The sequence below is a fragment of the Heterodontus francisci genome, chromosome 7 (assembly GCF_036365525.1).
Source record: "Heterodontus francisci isolate sHetFra1 chromosome 7, sHetFra1.hap1, whole genome shotgun sequence".
NCBI classification, from domain to species: domain Eukaryota; kingdom Metazoa; phylum Chordata; class Chondrichthyes; order Heterodontiformes; family Heterodontidae; genus Heterodontus; species Heterodontus francisci.
The window spans coordinates 68586017-68603569 of record NC_090377.1 but is presented as its reverse complement, the minus strand read 5'-3'; the positions used below and the strand labels follow the sequence as shown (position 1 = coordinate 68603569).

At 43.1% G+C, this 17553-nt stretch overlaps 1 protein-coding gene across 1 annotated transcript in view; it reads right to left on the bottom strand.

Moving 5' to 3' along the window:
* The window catches only part of LOC137372384 (rho guanine nucleotide exchange factor 25-like), a 64762-nt gene extending 47533 nt beyond the window's left edge, over window positions 1-17229 (bottom strand). Inside the window, exons 1-4 of the mRNA XM_068036273.1 lie at window positions 17170-17229; window positions 14571-14698; window positions 5381-5447; window positions 3694-3797 (exon numbers count right to left, since the gene is read on the bottom strand). Of these exons, the coding sequence (XP_067892374.1) occupies window positions 3694-3797; window positions 5381-5447; window positions 14571-14698; window positions 17170-17229 (359 nt within the window). The remainder of the gene's footprint in view (window positions 1-3693; window positions 3798-5380; window positions 5448-14570; window positions 14699-17169) is intronic.
* Between the last annotated feature and the right edge of the window lie 324 nt (window positions 17230-17553).

Here is a 17553-nt window from a genome sequence, read left to right as displayed (position 1 = left end):
AGACTGAGATAGATAGATTCTTGAACTATAGGGGGAGTCAAGGGTTATAGGAAATAGGCGGGAAAGTGGAGTTGAAGCCAAGATCATATCATGATCTTACTGAATGGTGGAGCATACGCAAAGGGCTAGATGGCATTCTCCTGCTCCTACTTCTTATGTTCTTTTCCTCTTATGGTTTTATTATTTTTTAAATGCTTTATTTATCAAAATAGCTGAAAACTATTAGTCAGAGAGAGCTCCTTCATTCTTCAGATTCAAATCCATAGAATACAGGGCTACTACTAGAAAATGGAGTGCTTACAAAGTTATCCATTTACAATAACAACAACAACTTGCACTCAGATAGTGTCTTTAGCATAGTAAAATGTCCCAAGCCACTTCACGGGAATGTTGTCAAACAAAATTTGACACTGAGACACATAAGGAGATATTAGGGGCAGAGCTTGTTCAAAGAATTAGCTTTTAAGGGGTGTCATAAAGGAGGAGAGAGAGATAGAGGGTGGCGAGGTTTACGGAGGGAATTCCAAAGTTTAGGGTCGAGGCAGCTGAAACTGCAGCCGCCAATGGTGGAGCGATTAAAATAGGGGATGTGCAAGAGGCAGTAATTGGAGAAGCGCAGAAATCTCAGAGCATTATAGGGCTGAAGGAGATTACAGAAATGGAGAGGGTGAGGTCATGGAAGAAGTTAAAAACAAGGATGAGAATTTTAAAATTGAGCGTGTGCTAGCCAGACGAAGAGTCAATGCAGATCACCGAGCACAGGATGATAGGTGAACAAGATTTGATGCGTGCTAGGATATGTACAGCAGAGTTTTGGATCAGCTCGTTTATGCAATGTGTAAGACAGGAGGCCGACCCAGAGTGTGTTGGAATAGTCAAGTCTAGAGGTAATATCGGCATTGATGGGGTTTCAGTAGCAGATATGCTGAGGTCGGGGTGGGATTGGACGATGCTATGGAGGTGAATGTGGGCAGTTTTGCTGATATGTGGTTGGAAGCTCATTTCGACACCAAGGTTCAAACTCAGACGGTTTCCAGGAAGAGGATGAAGTTGGTGGCTAGGGAGTGGAGTTTGTAGCAGGGGTCAAAGACAATAATTTTGATCTTCCCAATACTTAGTTGAAGGAAATTTCTGCTCATCCAGTACTGGATGTCTGACAAGAAGTCGAACAATTTAGAAACTGTGGAGGGGTTGACTGAAGTAGTGGTGAGGTACAGCTGGGTAGATGAGGAACCTGCCATGTTTCTCGGATGATGTTGCCAAAGGGTAGAGTGTAGATGAGAAATAGAAGGGGGCCAACGATAAATTCTTGGAGGACTTCAGAGCTAATTGTGCAGGATCAAGAAGAGAAGCCATTCCAAGTGATCATCTGGCTACGACGAGTCCTGTTTATTTGAAATGGAGATTCCTTTCATTTATAAGCTCAGTGTATAAAAAGGACTGTGAGCTATTTCCCTGTATTTGCATTTAAATGATAAATATAGAATACTACAGTTTACTAATGAATAGGAATGATCTTACATCCATACAATGATTTTCATAAAATGCACATAACAATGTACAACAGTACTTTCACATAAGTTCATGTGCTTTGCATTGTCATCACTAATTAAGGTCCCTTTATACTGTTACGATCAGGTGAGGCAGGGTAGAAGGACTCCCCTCTTTTCCCTTTCCTTGTTTGACCACAACAGGTTTATTTCTTTTTGAAATGGATATACTTGACAATTCAGTGAGTGTTTAAATATTTACACACCATGATCATAAAAAGAACCAGACAGGTTTTCTTGACTTTAACAAAGAAAGAGGTTAGCACATATATAATATATATATTATATATAATACATAATTATACATTACATACTACATATTATATAAGAGGTTAGCTTTATTGTACTTAAACTGATCTAAACAAAATAAAATACACTCCAACTTTCACACACACACACTCAAAATTCACACACACACAAATAGGTTACAGAGTGGGGAAAGATAGATTGGTCAAATTAGAGTCCAGAGAAATAAAAGGGGAATACAGTATGTGGAGGTTGGTGACTTGGCTGGCTTCAGCCTGAAATTGGTGGTCACGCAACTTTCCTTTGGTGGTCCCGAGGCTTTGGGTTTGAAGATGTGGATGGCTGATTCAATGGTTCTCCAGGAAACAGCAATGCAGCTGATTTCCTTCAAGGGGTCTCTGTCTGCAGCAGGGATATACCTAGGTGGTCACAGTCAACAGGCAGGGTTCAAAGTTTGCAAGATGGATTGGGAGAGAGAGAGGAAGGAGGGACCCCACTTGGATCTTCTCTTGTCAGTGTCTAACTGTTTGTCTGGCTGCTGCAGAGAAAACACCAGCTTAAGCACACAGATGGTGGGCATGTCACATGACTGTCACTCAGCCATTTAAGCATGGTGGTTACCAGTGTGTACTTCTTCTTGCAACTTAATCATACCATGTCTAAGAATTCTTTTCTCACAACCAGAGTCCCATTGTTCAAGTGATTAGGCTTGAGTGGTTTTTCTCCACCAGTTTAATATTCAGATGTTGGCCTTGATGCCTTGTTCATGCAAAAAGGATAGGTAGTTCACTCAGATTCCCCAGGTCGTTGTCCTTGATGAGTCTGTGCAGATAATCTGTCGCCACCTCAATGCATTGGTATGTGGAGTACAGTGAGGTTAACTGGGATAGTTTTAGTGTGAAAGGAATGGATGGAAAAGAATTCTTAAGGTGCATTCAGGAGAATTTTTTTTGGCCAGTATGTAGAAAGTCCAACAAGAGAGGACGTGGTTCTGGACTTGGTGTCAGGAAATGAAGCTGGGCAGGTGGAAGGAGTGGCAGTGGGAGAGCATTTTGGTGGTAGTGATCATAATTCAGTTAGTTTTAACATAATTATGGAAAAGGACAGAAATAGAACAGGAGTTAAAGTTCTAAATTGGGGTAAGGCCAATTTTACTAAGATGAGAAGTGATTTAGCAGAAGTGGACTGGAAACAGCTACTTGAAGGTAAATCCGTGTCAGAGCAGTGGGAGACATTCAAAGGGGAAATTCAAGGGGTTCAGAGTTAACATGTTCCCAGATAATAATGGGTGGGACAGCCAAATCTAGAGCCCCCTGGACGTCAAGGAGCTTATAGGGTATGATAAGGCAGAAAAGGAAAGCTTATGTCAGACGCCAAGAACTCAATACTACTGAAAGCTGAGAGGAGTATAGAAAGTGGAAGGGTGAAATCAAAAAGGAAATTAGGAAAGCAAAAAGAGGGCATGAAAGAATATTGGAAAGTAAAATTAAGGAGAACCTGAAGATGTTTTATCGATACATTAAGAGTAAGACTAAGGAAAATACTAAGGAGAGACTAAGGAAATAACTAAGGAAAGAATAGGGCCCATAAAAAAACAAGGTAACCTATGCGTGGAGGCAAAAGATGTGGGTGTGGTTCTTAATGAATACTTTGCGTCTGCCTCCACAAAAGAGGGGGACCGATGCAGACATTGTAGTTAAGGAGGATGAGTGTGAAGTATTGGATGTGATAAACATAGGGGGCCGGCTGTGGAACTATGCTGGGAAAGTTTTAAGATCTTCAGAAAAAGGGAAGAAAACTGGCAGAGAAATAGTGTGAGAAAAAAATAAGGAATTTCCTTCTTAAATTATTGATTTGTTTCTTTAGCAACAACTATACGAGATGGCTATCTACATACTTGTTGTGCCAGTCGTAGATCTGTTGAACATTTCCAAAAACAATCTTATCTCTTCCTTTCATATCATCAGGAATTCCTTTCTCTTCCATTTTTTTCATGAAACCCTAAAATATCAGATGTGCGCAGAAATTGGTATCACAACTAAAGTCTCCTGTATCCATGCCATGCTAGTATATAGCTTATTACAATTCCTCACCAAATGCTTGAACTCAAATGAATAAAGGCCCCAAAAATCTTCAGGCCAGCATACATGTAGCAGACCAGGTGCCACTGACCTCTGCCCCTATCTCTGCTAGAGTCCTGGGCTAGATCTCGGCGGCGAGCTTCAAAAATGGCAGTCTGCCCATGCGGACCGCACGTCACAGAGCCACCATGATATTGAAGGAAGTGGCTCATTTAAATGGCTGGGGCGGACCGCAGGCACCCTGATGACGTGGAGGCAGTCCGTCCCCTACAATGGCGGCAGACGCCATTTTCAAAGGGCTTCGAGCCCTTCCATTTAATTCAAATTTTTAAAGAGATAGTGTATTAAAATTGATTCAAAAAATTAAATAAATGTTTCTAGCCCCTCTCTGACCCCGCCCCAATAATCATAGAATTCATTCCTTGCTCTCTCCCTGCCAAAATACTTGCCTTGTGCACCTGACCTTCCACCCCCAAAGTTTATAAACTTTTAATTTCATCCCTTCCCACTATCCCCTACACCAATCAGATGAGTTTGACCCTGCTCCCACACCTCCCATACTGAAATACTTACCTGCTCTTCCCTCCCCACCAGTGTCCCACATCAGATCCCTGGATGGGTATCCAAAGGGGCAGGAATGCTGGCCTCTGCTGGAGGTATTTTCCGGCACCATCCCCCCCCCCAACCGCCACATGCATAGGTGGATGACCACTTGGTCTCCCTCCAGATGTTTAGCCTCTGCAGTTGATTCACCCCTTTCATAAAAGGTTCAATCAAGCATTTTACATGGCAAGAATTCTGGAGTTTCCAGGCCAGAGAACTTTGTGGCCCCACTTTGTCACTGACCTGGCCGCTGGATTCCTTCTGGCATCCTGATCACTGGACAGATGGGATTGGGAGCCAATTTCATATGGGGGAATGCCTCTCCACTGGCCCTATCTCCTATTACATCATGGGTCATGTGGGAGGTGGACAAAAATTCTGCATGCCTCAGGCCCATGTGACTAATACTGGCCTGGGCCTGGGCCGCATGTAAAATGAAGGAAATCCATTCTTCAATTTATTTTCTGGAATTTACATCATCAGAATTTTGAGTACAAGGGCTGGCTCTTGGGTGTAGGGTGAAAAGTTTCTGTCAGTCAAGACAGTCAAAAATAAAATTAGAAAACATTTTGGCCTGCTAGCAGGTGCCAGCAACAATATCCTGTGGGAGGCCTTCACAACATGCCACAGAAGAACTCCTCCCTTCTTTCTGTGGGATTACCTGGCTGAAGCCTCCAGTACTTAACTGATCCCAAGTCTGGAATATTGGTTGGATTCAGGGGTGGGGTGGGGGAACAAGGAGGGCACCTGTGTTGCGGGTGGAAGTCTTACCCCACCGGAGATGCACCCGAATCAGAACATTTAGGCTCCCAATTTAGCCAACTGGATGAGAGAGCCTCTCACAGTGACTATTACTAAGCTCATTTCACTGGTATTTTAATTAGATCCAACTCATCTTACCTCTACCACAGCTCCTAAATCTTTCACATAAACATTTTCAGTTTGAACAAGTTCATTTAGGACATACCTGTAATAAGATAAAAGAGGTTATGTACTGATAACTAAGAATACTGTTTCAAACATAGGAATAGGAGTAGGCCATTTATCCCCTCGAGCCTGTTCCACCATTCAATGAGATCACAGCTGATCTGTGACCTAACTCCATATACCTACTGTTGCCCATATCCCTTTATACCGTTGGTATATATCAATCTCAGATTTAAAATTAACAATTTGATCCAGCATCAACTGCCATTTTACAAAAGAGAGTTCCAAACTTTTATTACCCTTTTCCTGTTGAAGCATTTCCTAATTTCACTCCTGAAAGGCCTGGCTCAAATGTTTAGGCTATATCTCCTGGTCCCAGATTCCTCAACCAGCAAAAATATTGCTCTCTATCCACCCTATCAGTTCCCCTTAACATCCTGAAAGCTTCAATCAAGTCACCCCTTAGTGTTCTAAATTCCCAGCAGTACAACTCTAGTTTAGCCTTTGAAGTCCAGGTATCATTCTAGTAAATTTATGCTGCACTCCCTCCATAGTCAATATATCCTTCCTAGGGTATGCTGCCCAGAACTGAACACAGTACGCTAATGTAGTTGACTCTTAACTGCCCTCTGAAATGGCCTAGCAAGCCATTCGGTTGTACCAAACCAGTACAAAAAGTCCCTGTGGAAATATTTTCAAAACTAGAACGGCAGTGGTTCAAGAAGGCAGTTCACTACCACTGTCTCAAGGCCAATTAGGGATGGGCAATAAATGCTGACCTTGCCAATGACACCCATATCCCATGAGTGAATGAAAGAAAAGGTGTGGTCTAACCAGTGTTTTGTATAGCTGCAGCATGTCTTCTAACCCCTTGTATCCTGGTCCTCTATATATAACGGCCAGCATTTCATTATCCTTTTTCTACCTCTCTCTGACATTTTAATGATCTATGTACAAGGACCCCTTAAGTCTCTTTGGACCTCCACTGCTTCTTGCCTTTCACTAGGTAGAAAGTATTCTGATTTATCTTCTTGACACCCAAAGTGGATGACCTCACACTTGCTTATATTGAAATCCATTTGCCATAGTTTTGCTCAATGCACTAATCTATTAATATTTCTTTGGTATTTTACTTTTCCATCTACACTGCTTACGATACCACTAATCTTTGTGTCATCAGCAAACTTGGGTATGTGGCTCTCTAACTGATTACTAAATACAGTGAATAGTTAAGGCACAAACACTGATCTCTTTAGGATGCCATAGTCACATCCTGCCAATTAGAGTACCTGCCCATTATCCCTACTCATGTCTCTTGCTGCTCAGCCAATCTCCTAACCAGGTCAATAATTTGCCCTCAATTCTGAATTTCAACTTTATCTAGTAATCTTTTATGACGGATTTTAGCAAATGCCTTCTGGAAGTCCATATAAATAACATCCATAGACATTTCCCCTGTCCACTATTTTAATCACTTCTTCAAAAAAAATCAATCAGATTTATCAGGCCTACCCTTTACAAATCCATGCCAGCTCTCTGATCAGCTGAAACATTTCAAGATGTTCAGTCATTCCATCCTTAATTATAGATTCTCGTAATTTCCCGACAACAGATGTTAGGCTAAGAACATAAGAACTAGGAGCAGGAGTAGGCAATTCAGCCCCTCGAGCCTGCTCTGCCATTCAATACGATCACGGCTGATCTCATCTCGGCCTCAACTCCATTTCCTGCCTGTTCTCCATAACCCTTCAACCCATTACTAATTAAAAATTTGGCTATCTCCTCCTTAAATTTACTCAAAGTCCTGGCATCCACTGTACTCTTGGATAGTGAATTCCACAGACTCACGACCCTTTGAGAGAAATAATTTCTCCTCATCTCTGTTTTAAATCTGCTACCCCTTATCCTAAAACTATGACCTCTCGTTCTAGATTGCCCCACCAGAGAAAACGTCCTCTCTATGTCTACTTTGTCAATCCCCTTAATCATATATCTCAATTAGATCTCCTCTCATTCTTCTAAACGCTAGAGAGTAAAGGCCTAAACTGCTCAATCTTTCTTCATAAGACAAACCCTTCATCTCTGGAATCAATCTAGTGAACTTCCTCTGAACTGCCTCCTATGCAACTACATCCCACCTCAAGTAAGGGGACCAAATCTGTGCGCAATACTCCAGGTGCGGTCTCACTAATGCCTTGCACAGTTGCGGCAACACTTCCCTACTTTTATACTCTATTCCTTTAGCAATAAATGCCAAAATTCCATTTGCCTTCCTTATTACCTGCTGTACCTGTATACTAGTTTTCTGCAATTCATGCACGAGGACACCCAGATCCCTCTGCACCGAAGCACTCTGAAGTTTCCCTCCATTTAGATAATAATTTTCCTTTCTATTCTTCCGCCAAAATGGATAACCTCACACCTATCCACGTTAAACTTCATCTGCCAAATTCTGGCCCATTCACCTAACCTATTCATATCCATTTGTAAATTTCTATTTCTTTATTGCAACTTTACTATCCAACCTATTTCAGTGTCATCTGCAAATTTGGCTATAGTACCTTCTATCCCTGCATCCAAGTCATTAATATAAATTGTAAATAGTTAGGGCCTGTGGCACTCCACTAGTTACATCTTGCCAACCAGAAAAGGACCCATTTATCCCGACTCTCTGTTTTCTGTTGGTTAGCCAATCCTCTGTCCAAGGTAAGAAATTTCCCCTAACCCCATGTGATCTTACCTTGTGTATTCACCTTTTGTGTGGCACCTTATCAAATGCCTTCAGGAAGTCCTGATATACTACATCTACAGGATCCCCATTGTCACTTAACTTGTTACATCTTTGAAGAACTCCAGCAAATTAGTCAAACATGATTTAGCCTTCATAAAACCATGCTGACTCTGATGGATTGCGTTTTGACTTTCTAAATGTTCTGTTATTACTGCTTTAATAATGGATTGCACGGTAGTTGTTGCAGTCACCGCGGTCACCTTTGTTTTTATAGAGGGTGATGATATTGGCATCGTGCATGCCCTGCTCAGCATAGTGGGGAAAGTCTTCGCTCGAGTCGCTTTAAACAGGCTCCAGAAGCTGGCCGAGCGTGTCTACCCCGAGGCACAGTGTGGCTTTCGAGCAGAGAGATTGACCATTGACATGCTGTTCTCCCTTCGTCAGCTACAGGAGAAATGCCGCGAACAACAGATGCCCCTCTACATTGCTTTCATTAAACTCAGCAGACGTGGTCTCTTCAGACTACTAGAAAAGATCGGATGTCCACCAAAGCTACTAAGTATCATCACCTCATTCCATGAAATATGAAAGGCATAATTCAGCATAGCGGCGCCTCATCAGACCCCTTTCCTATCCTGAGTGGTGTGAAACAGGGCTGTGTTCTCGCACCTACACTGTTTGGGATTTTCTTCTCCCTGCTGCTCTCACATGCGTTCAAGTCTTTAGAAGAAGGAATTTTCCTCCACGCAAGATCAGGTGGCAGGTTGTTCAACCTTGCCCGTCTAAGAGTGAAGACCAAAGTACGGAAAGTCCTCATCAGGGAACTCCTCCTTGCTGACGATGCTGCATTAACATCTCACACTGAAGAGTGTCTGCAGAATCTCATCAACAGGTTTGCGGCTGCCTGCACCGAATTTGGCCTAACCATCAACCTCAAGAATACGAACATCATGGGACAGGACGTCAGAAATGCTCCATCCATGAACATCAGCGACCACGCTCTGGAAGTGGTTCAAGAGTTCACCTACCTAGGCTCAACTATCACCAGTAACCTGTCCCTCGATGCAGAAATCAACAAGCACATGGGAAAGGCTTCCACTGCTATGTCAAGACTGGCCAAGAGAGTGTGGGAAAATGGCACACTGACACGGAACACAAAAGTCCGCATGTATCAAGCCTGTGTCCTCAGTACCTTGCTCTACGGCAGCGAGGCCTGGACAACGTATGTCAACCAAGAGCGATGTCTCAATTCATTCCATCTTCGCTGCCTCCGGAGAATCCTTGGCATCAGGTGGCAGGACCGTATCTCCAACACTGAAGCCCTCGAGGCGGCCAACATCCCCAGCTTATACACCCTACTGAGTCAGCGGCGCTTGAAATGGCTTGGCCATGTGAGCCGCATGGAAGATGGCAGGATCCCCAAGGACACATTGTACAGCGAGCTTGTCACTGGTATCAGACCCAGCAGCCGTCCATGTCTCCGCTTTAAAGACGTCTGCAAACGCGACATGAAGTCCTGTGACATTGATCACAAGTCGTGGGAGTCAGTTGCCAGCGATCGCCAGAGCTGGCGGGCTGCCAAAAAGGCGGGGCTAAAGTGTGGCGAGTTGAAGAGACTTAGCAGTTGGCAGGAAAAAAGACAGAAGCGCAAGGGGAGAGCCAACTGCGAAACAGCCCTGATAACCAATTTTATCTGCAGCACCTGTGAAAGAGTCTGTCACTCTAGTATTGGACTTTATAGCCACTCCAGGCGCTGCTCCACAAACCACTGACCACCTCCCAAGACAAGGAGGCCAAAGAAGAAAAAAGAAGAATAATAGATTCTAACAATTTCCCAACGACAGATGTTAAACTAACTGATCTAGAGTTTCCAACTTTCTGCCTCCCTCCCTTTTTGAATAAGGGCCTTATATTAGCATTTTTCCAATCCACTGGAACCTTTCCCGCATCCAGGGAATTTTGGAATATTATAACCAATGGATCCACTATCTCTGCTGCCACTTCATTTAAGACCCTAGGATGTAGGCCATCAGGCCCTGAGGACTTGTCTGCCTTCAATCCCAATAGTTTGCTCGGTACTTTTTCCCTAGTGATGATGATTGTTCTTAGTTCCTCCCTTTCTATAACCTCTGCATTTCCTGTTACTATTGGAATGGTACTAGTGTCCTTCACCGTGAAAACTGAGGCAAAATACTGATTTAGTGTCTCCGCCGTTTCTGTGTTCCCCAGTATTAACTCCCCAGTCACATCCTCCAAGGGACCAACAGTCACTTTAGCTACTCTCTTCCCTTTTGTATACTTATAGAAGCTTTTGCTATCTTTTAAAATATTTTGAGCCAGTTTTCTTTCATAATTTACCTTTGCTCTTTTTATTACTTTTTTAGTAACCCTTTGTTGATCTTTAAAAGTTTCCCAATCTTCCAGCCTGCCACTGGCCTTTGCAATATGTCATGTCTTATTTTTTGTCTTTATGTTATCCTTAACTTCCTTGCTTAGCCATGGATGTTTTTCCACCTCTTACAATCTTCCTTCCTCTCTGGAATATATTTTAATTGGGAGGAATTGAATATCTCCTTCAACATCTGCCACTGCTCATCAACTGTCCTACCTTTTAGCCTTCCTGCCCAGTCCACTAGGGCCAAATCTGTCCTTATGCCTATGTAATTCCTTTAACTCCAGAACGCTAGTGTGGGACTCCAGTTTCTCGCCCTCAAACTGAATTTGAAATTCTAGCATGCTATGATCACTCTTCCTTTTAGTGGTGTTACTAGTTACTAGTGGTGTACCGCAAGGATCTGTTTTGGGGCCACTGCTGTTTGTCATTTTTATAAATGACCTGGAAGAGGGTGTAGAAGGGTGGGTTAGTAAATTTGCGGATGACACGAAGGTCGGTGGAGTTGTGGATAGTGCCGAAGGATGTTGTAGGGTACAGAGGGACATAGATAGGCTGCAGAGCTGCGCTGAGAGATGGCAAATGGAGTTTAATGCGGAAAAGTGTGAGGTGATTCACTTCGGAAGGAGTAACAGGAATGCAGAGTACTGGGCTAATGGGAAGATTCTTGGTAGTGTAGATGAACAGAGAGATCTTGGTGTCCAGGTGCATAAATCCCTGAAAGTTGCTACCCAAGTTAATAGCGCTGTTAAGAAGGCATATGGTGTGTTAGCTTTTATTAGTAGGGGGATCGAGTTTCGGAGCCACGAGGTCATGCTGCAGCTGTACAAAACTCTAGTGAGGCCGCACCTGGAGTATTGCGTGCAGTTCTGGTCACCGCATTATAGGAAGGATGTGGAAGCTTTGGAAAGGGTGCAGAGGAGATTTACTAGGATGTTGCCTGGTATGGAGGGAAGGTCTTACGAGGAAAGGCTGAGGGACTTGAGGTTGTTTTCGTTGGAGAGAAGGAGGAGGAGAGGTGACTTAATAGAGACATATAAGATAATCAGAGGGTTAGATAGGGTGGATAGTGAGAGTCTTTTTCCTCGGATGGTGATGGCAAACACGAGGGGACATAGCTTTAAGTTGAGGGGTGATAGATATAGGACAGATGTTAGAGGTAGTTTCTTTACTCAGAGAGTAGTAGGGGCGTGGAACGCCCTGCCTGCAACAGTAGTAGACTCGCCAACTTTAAGGGCATTTAAGTGGTCATTGGATAGACATATGGATGAAAATGGAATAGTGTAGGTCAGATGGTTTCACAGGTCGGCGCAACATCGAGGGCCGAAGGGCCTGTACTGCGCTATAATGTTCTAATGTTCTAATTCTAATTCTTAGAGGATCCTTAACATTAATTAATCCCACCTCATTACATAATACTAAATCTATAATAGCCTGCTCCCTGGTTGGTTCCACAACATATTGCTCCAAAAAACAATCTCTAATACATTCGATGAACTCTCCCTCGTGGCTACCCTTGCCAATTTGATTAATCCAGTCTATACGCATATTAAAATCACCCATGATTATTGCCGTACCTTTCTTACAAGCCCCCAGTATTTCCTGGTTTATACTGTGCCCCACTGTGGAACTACTGTTTGGGGACCTATTGATTACTCCCACTCGGGACTTCTTTCCCTTGCTATTTCTTATTTCTACCCAGACTGATTCTACGTCTTGATCTCCAGTGCCTATCTCATTTCTCACTACAGCACTGATCTCTTCCTTTACTAAGAAAGCTACACCACCTCCTTTTCCTTCCTGCCTATCCTAGCTGGTCTATAATTCCCTGTTTTCCCTCTCTCACCTTTCTTATATAATTGAGAAACATGTGCAATTTTCTATTCTAAAGAAACTGTTCCTGACTTGAGAGAACATTGGATGATCATAGTTTGTGCATCTGCAACACTCTCACTTATTTCCTTTAAAATCCTGTGATGAATACTATCTAGTGACTAGTCAAACTTTAGTGCCGTTATTTTCCTCATTACTGTTAATTTTATTGTTAATTTTTGTGCACCCCCTTCCCTGATTCAGTATTAGTTTCCTTGGGATGTCCGGCATGCTATCTTCTTCCTCAACTGTATGCAAAGTAATTATTTCATATGTCTGCCATTTCCTTATTTTCATTTATAGTGTCACCATTATCAGTTTTTAAGTGGCTCACATTGCTTTTAACCACCCTCTTTTTCCTAAGATAATTGTAAAGGTTTTTTGACATCCTTTGCATGTTTTTTTCATCGTCTCTTTTTGTACCTTTGTGTTAAGTTGATGATGTTCATTGTCTACAAAGCTGTGAAGGTGAACTGCAAAGGATGGATTTTCCAGGAAGCATAGCAATTTCATAGTAAGATGACGTGTGACAAATACAGAAGAACTAGGGAAGTATGAGAAATGTACCCTTTCACTTGAAAATGAAACATGTCGAGGAGATTGGAGTAAAAATAGAAAATGCTGGAAGTACACAGCAGGTCTATGTAAATGAAGACAGGTCCATGTTTCGGGTAGACACCATCTGTTTTGTTTTTAGATTTTCAACCAAATGGCCTCCTTTTGTGTTGTAAACTTCTTTAATTCCATGTCTCTATGAAATTACTGCCTGCCAGAAAATGCATTGGGAAACAAACATGCACGTTTCCAGTAGGGCAGAGCCTTCTTTCTTTCTTTCTCTTTGGCCTCCTTGTCTCGAGAGACAATGGGTAAGCGCCTGGAGGTGGTCAGTGGTTTGTGAAGCAACGCTTGGAGTGGCTATAAAGGCCAATTCTAGAGTGGCAGACTCTTCCACAGGTGCTGCAGATAAAATTGGTTGTTGGGGCTGTTAAACAGTTGGCTCTCCCCTTGCGCTTCTGACTTTTTTCCTGCCAACTGCTAAGTCTCTTTGACTCGCCACGCTTTAGCCCCGCCTTTATGGTTGCCCGCCAGCTCTGGCGATCGCTGGCAACTGACTCCCACGACTTGTGATCAATGTCACAGGACTTCATGTTGCGTTTGCAGACGTCTTTAAAGCGGAGACATGGACGGCCGGTGGGTCTGATACCAGTGACGAGCTCGCTGTACAATGTGTCCTTGGGGATCCTGCCATCTTCCATGCGGCTCACATGGCCAAGCCATCTCAGGCGCCGCTGGCTTAATAGGGTGTATATGCTGGGGATGTTGGCCGCCTCGAGGACTTCTGTGTTGGAGATACGGTCCTGCCACCTGATGCCAAGGATTCTCCGGAGACAACGAAGATGGAATGAATTGAGACGTCGCTCTTGGCTGACGTACGTTGTCCAGGCCTCGCTGCCGTTGAGCAAGGTACTGAGGACACAGGCTTGATACACTCAAACTTTTGTGTTCCGTGTCAGTGCGCCATTTTCCCACACTCTCTTGGCCAGTCTGGACATAGCAGTGGAAGCCTTTCCCATGCGCTTGTTGATTTCTGCATTGAGAGACAGGTTACTGGTGATAGTTGAGCCTAGATAGGTGAACTCTTGAACCACTTCCAGAGTGTGATCGCCGATATTTATGGATGGGGCATTTGTGACGCCCTGTCCCATGATGTTCGTTTTCTTGAGGCTGATGTTTAGGCCAAATTCGGTGCAGGCAGCCGCAAACCTGTCGATGAGTCTCTGCAGACACTCTTCAGTGTGAGATGTTAAATGCAGCATCGTCAGCAAAGAGGAGTTCCCTGATGAGGACGGCGAGGGAGCAGTACCACAGGGCAGAGCTACTCCTGATTTATCACATTCAAATTGTAACAGTTGGAAAATCTACCCCTCCATCTCTTTGCAATCATTGAGCCAATAAATAAAGTAGAGTAAGATCATATTTGAAGAGTCTGGAATTTGGTACAATACCAGCTATAAACATTATGTTAGTTTTATGCCACTATTTGAAGTTATAGCCAACTATATCTACACAAGACATATTCATAGATTTTTAGGCAGGATATCAAATCTTATACAGATATTATTTAATATTTCATTTTTTTTCAAAGATTATAAAGAATATTGGCTTACTTTCTGCCTTTAAGTGCTTTGGCCTGTTTTTTTTCATCAGGATCTCCAGGTGACATTGAAGAATTCATTGAATTGAAACTAAGGTGATCTTTCAAATTACCTAAGAGACAACAGCCTGGTTCCAGGATCTAGAAGAGAATAAATGTTGACATGAGAAATTTGTATGTTTTTAATAAAATGTGGGCAATAATCATTTGTATGAATACTGCATGAGGCTAAATTGGATAGCCCCCGAAAATGGCACAGGAGTCGCATGAATGATTACTCCACACCCATTAGAATGTAATGCAGGCAGCATGACATCTTCATGTTGCCTGCTTATTCTAATGATTTTTACGTGCAACCAGATCAAACCACATTGTTCATTGGCTGCACACATCAGCAGGGGGCCCAATATTGTTATTTGCTAACAATACTTAAAGATAACTTGCACCTCTTAAATGGAAGGTGCATTGTGGCTGCTGAAGGTGCTGATATCATTGGGAATAGTGCTGTGCAACAATTAACAATGGCTGACCATTGGAGAGAGTTTATACCAAGGTTTTCTGACATTACACTGGAGGTCTTGATGGAGAAGGTGGAAAGGTGGAGAGATAACCTTTATCCACGGGAGGTGGGGTGGAGCAGGGGTTGTGGAGATGTTGCAGGAGGCCCTCCAGACACAAAATGAGAAGGCAATGGAAACAGACAGCCACGGAAGTCAATGCCAGGAGTTTAGCCCCAACGACTTGGATGCCGTGCTGCAAGAAGTTTAATGACCTCACAGGAGTCGTCAAGGCCAGTGAATGAGTCTTTAAATACCATAGCCTACGAACTGCATCACTAGCCTCAGACACTGAGGCTTAGATAAGTTAGGCAAGGAAAAATCAGGCTTAGATAAGTTAGGCAAGGTAAAACTGTTCCCATTATTACAGCCAGGTGGGTGATGGTGTGGCTTGTTCCCACTGTTCACCTCCCAACTGACCACAGCACGTGTTTTTGTTACTAGTATTTTAACCCCTTGTGTTTTATTTGCCAAATAAACAGAGAGTGGCTAGTTTTTTTGTAGGGAAAAAAAGATAGCTATTTATTTTAAATAAATCCCAAAATAATCGCATCATCACTCACGCACACATTCACTCTCACATGCACTCTCAAAAGAAGATAGATAGAAAAGTACAGGGTAAGAAGTGTTCAGATTCAGGTTGTAAAAGTCTGTTGCTTCAGGAATAACCTATGATATCCCCTTCGGAAGGTGAATTTTAAAGTTGCAGGCCTGTTTTCTGGTAGTCTGGTATTCGTGGGCTTTTGCAGTCTCCTGATGATTCACATTGGGTTAAAGATGGTGCTGATGTCAGAGGTCAATTGTGACTGGTAGAAAAGTTGCTTTTGCAAGGGCACTCTCTTGTCTCTACTGTAGCTAGCTTTTAACTCTCAGTTCAACTGTATTGGCTGGAATCGATCTCTCTCTCTCTCTCTATTAGCCTTGCTGGAATTCAAAATGACTTTTTTGTTGTTGTACTGTGAGAACAGAGGACAGACCAGACTAATGTTGTCTCTAGTCCTGTCCTGAAAAGACTCCCCACTTTGTTCCTCAAAACGATTACCTTTTAAGGTGAATTTTTTTACAAGGGTTGGCTTCCTCCATGTGGATTCAGGTTTCAGTCCTAGCTGGACTATATAACAGCCTTGATAATGGCCCCATTCTGAGGAGATGAGGGTCATTCCCACTCCATTGCAATGGAAGTTATTCAGAGATGAGAAGTCTGCAAAAGGGTTTTGTCTCATTTTGCTTGAGCATGGCTCGCATCCAGCTGTGGTTATCTGTCGCATTTTCATGCAGTTGGGGCTTAATTGGTTTTCAGTTTTAATAAACATGGATATGGATTTGAGGGCAAGAGATGCTGAGGGTCATGTGTCTTGCCCTCCATTCTGTTGACAGCACATGTACCAGTCTCTTTAAAATTGTTCCAATTTTTAAAAATAACTCTTCAGTTTGGTTCTGTATTTTAATCGCTGCACTTCTTGTGAGCGTGACACCATTAACTGATGATACAAGGACCAGGGAACACAGATTTAAGGTTTTGGGAAAGAGATGCAGGAGGAACGTGAGGAAGAAATTTTTTTACGCATGAATGGCAATGACCTGGAACTTGCTGCCCATGAAGGTGGTGGAAGCGGAGACAATCAATGATTTCAAAAGGAAAATGAATGGGGATTTGAAGGAAAACTTTCAGGGCTATGGGGATCGAGCGGGGTGTGGGACTGACTAGATTGCTCTCTGGAGAGCCAGCATAGTCTCAATGTGCTGAATGGCTTCCTTCTATTCCATGAATGACTCTACGACTCGATGACTGCTCAATTTGCCACATCCTCATCACTCACCCACAAACAACTTCAATCAATCAGGACTCATATCAAATATTCATAGACGTCACCTCACCCTCACACACTTAGCATTTTTGCAAGCCTCACACGCACATCTTGCAGCTTGCACATACTGCCAGCTATTCAACTATGACAGCAACATCATTCAAACAGATTGCACAACACTCAATAACACATTTCACTCTCACTTGTCGGAAAAGGTGGCGCACAACCTGAGGCAGCAGGAACTAACCGGAGCAGGAGAGGGGTACCTGCACCTTTTAACCTCCATGGAGTAAATAGTGTTAGCCATTGCGAGAAAAGTTATTGCTGAGCCCGTGGCCACCGCTGAGGCTGAATCCATTGAAGATGATGGTATCCTCATACCTCATCCTCCTTCTCATGTCCCACAAACCCTCTCATCCCACACTCTCTTCTGATGTACAAGCTACAGATGGTGTAAGCATGCCTTTTTACTTTACCCTCTCTTCTCTTCACAACCTTAACCTTGTGTCCTTTTATTTTTCAGATACCCAAGAACTGCAACCTGCCCAGGCAGTGGAGGAAGACCAAGAAGACAGTGTTGATGAAGACATGCTGTCACTTGATTTCACCCTTGAAGCCAACAGCTCAGATA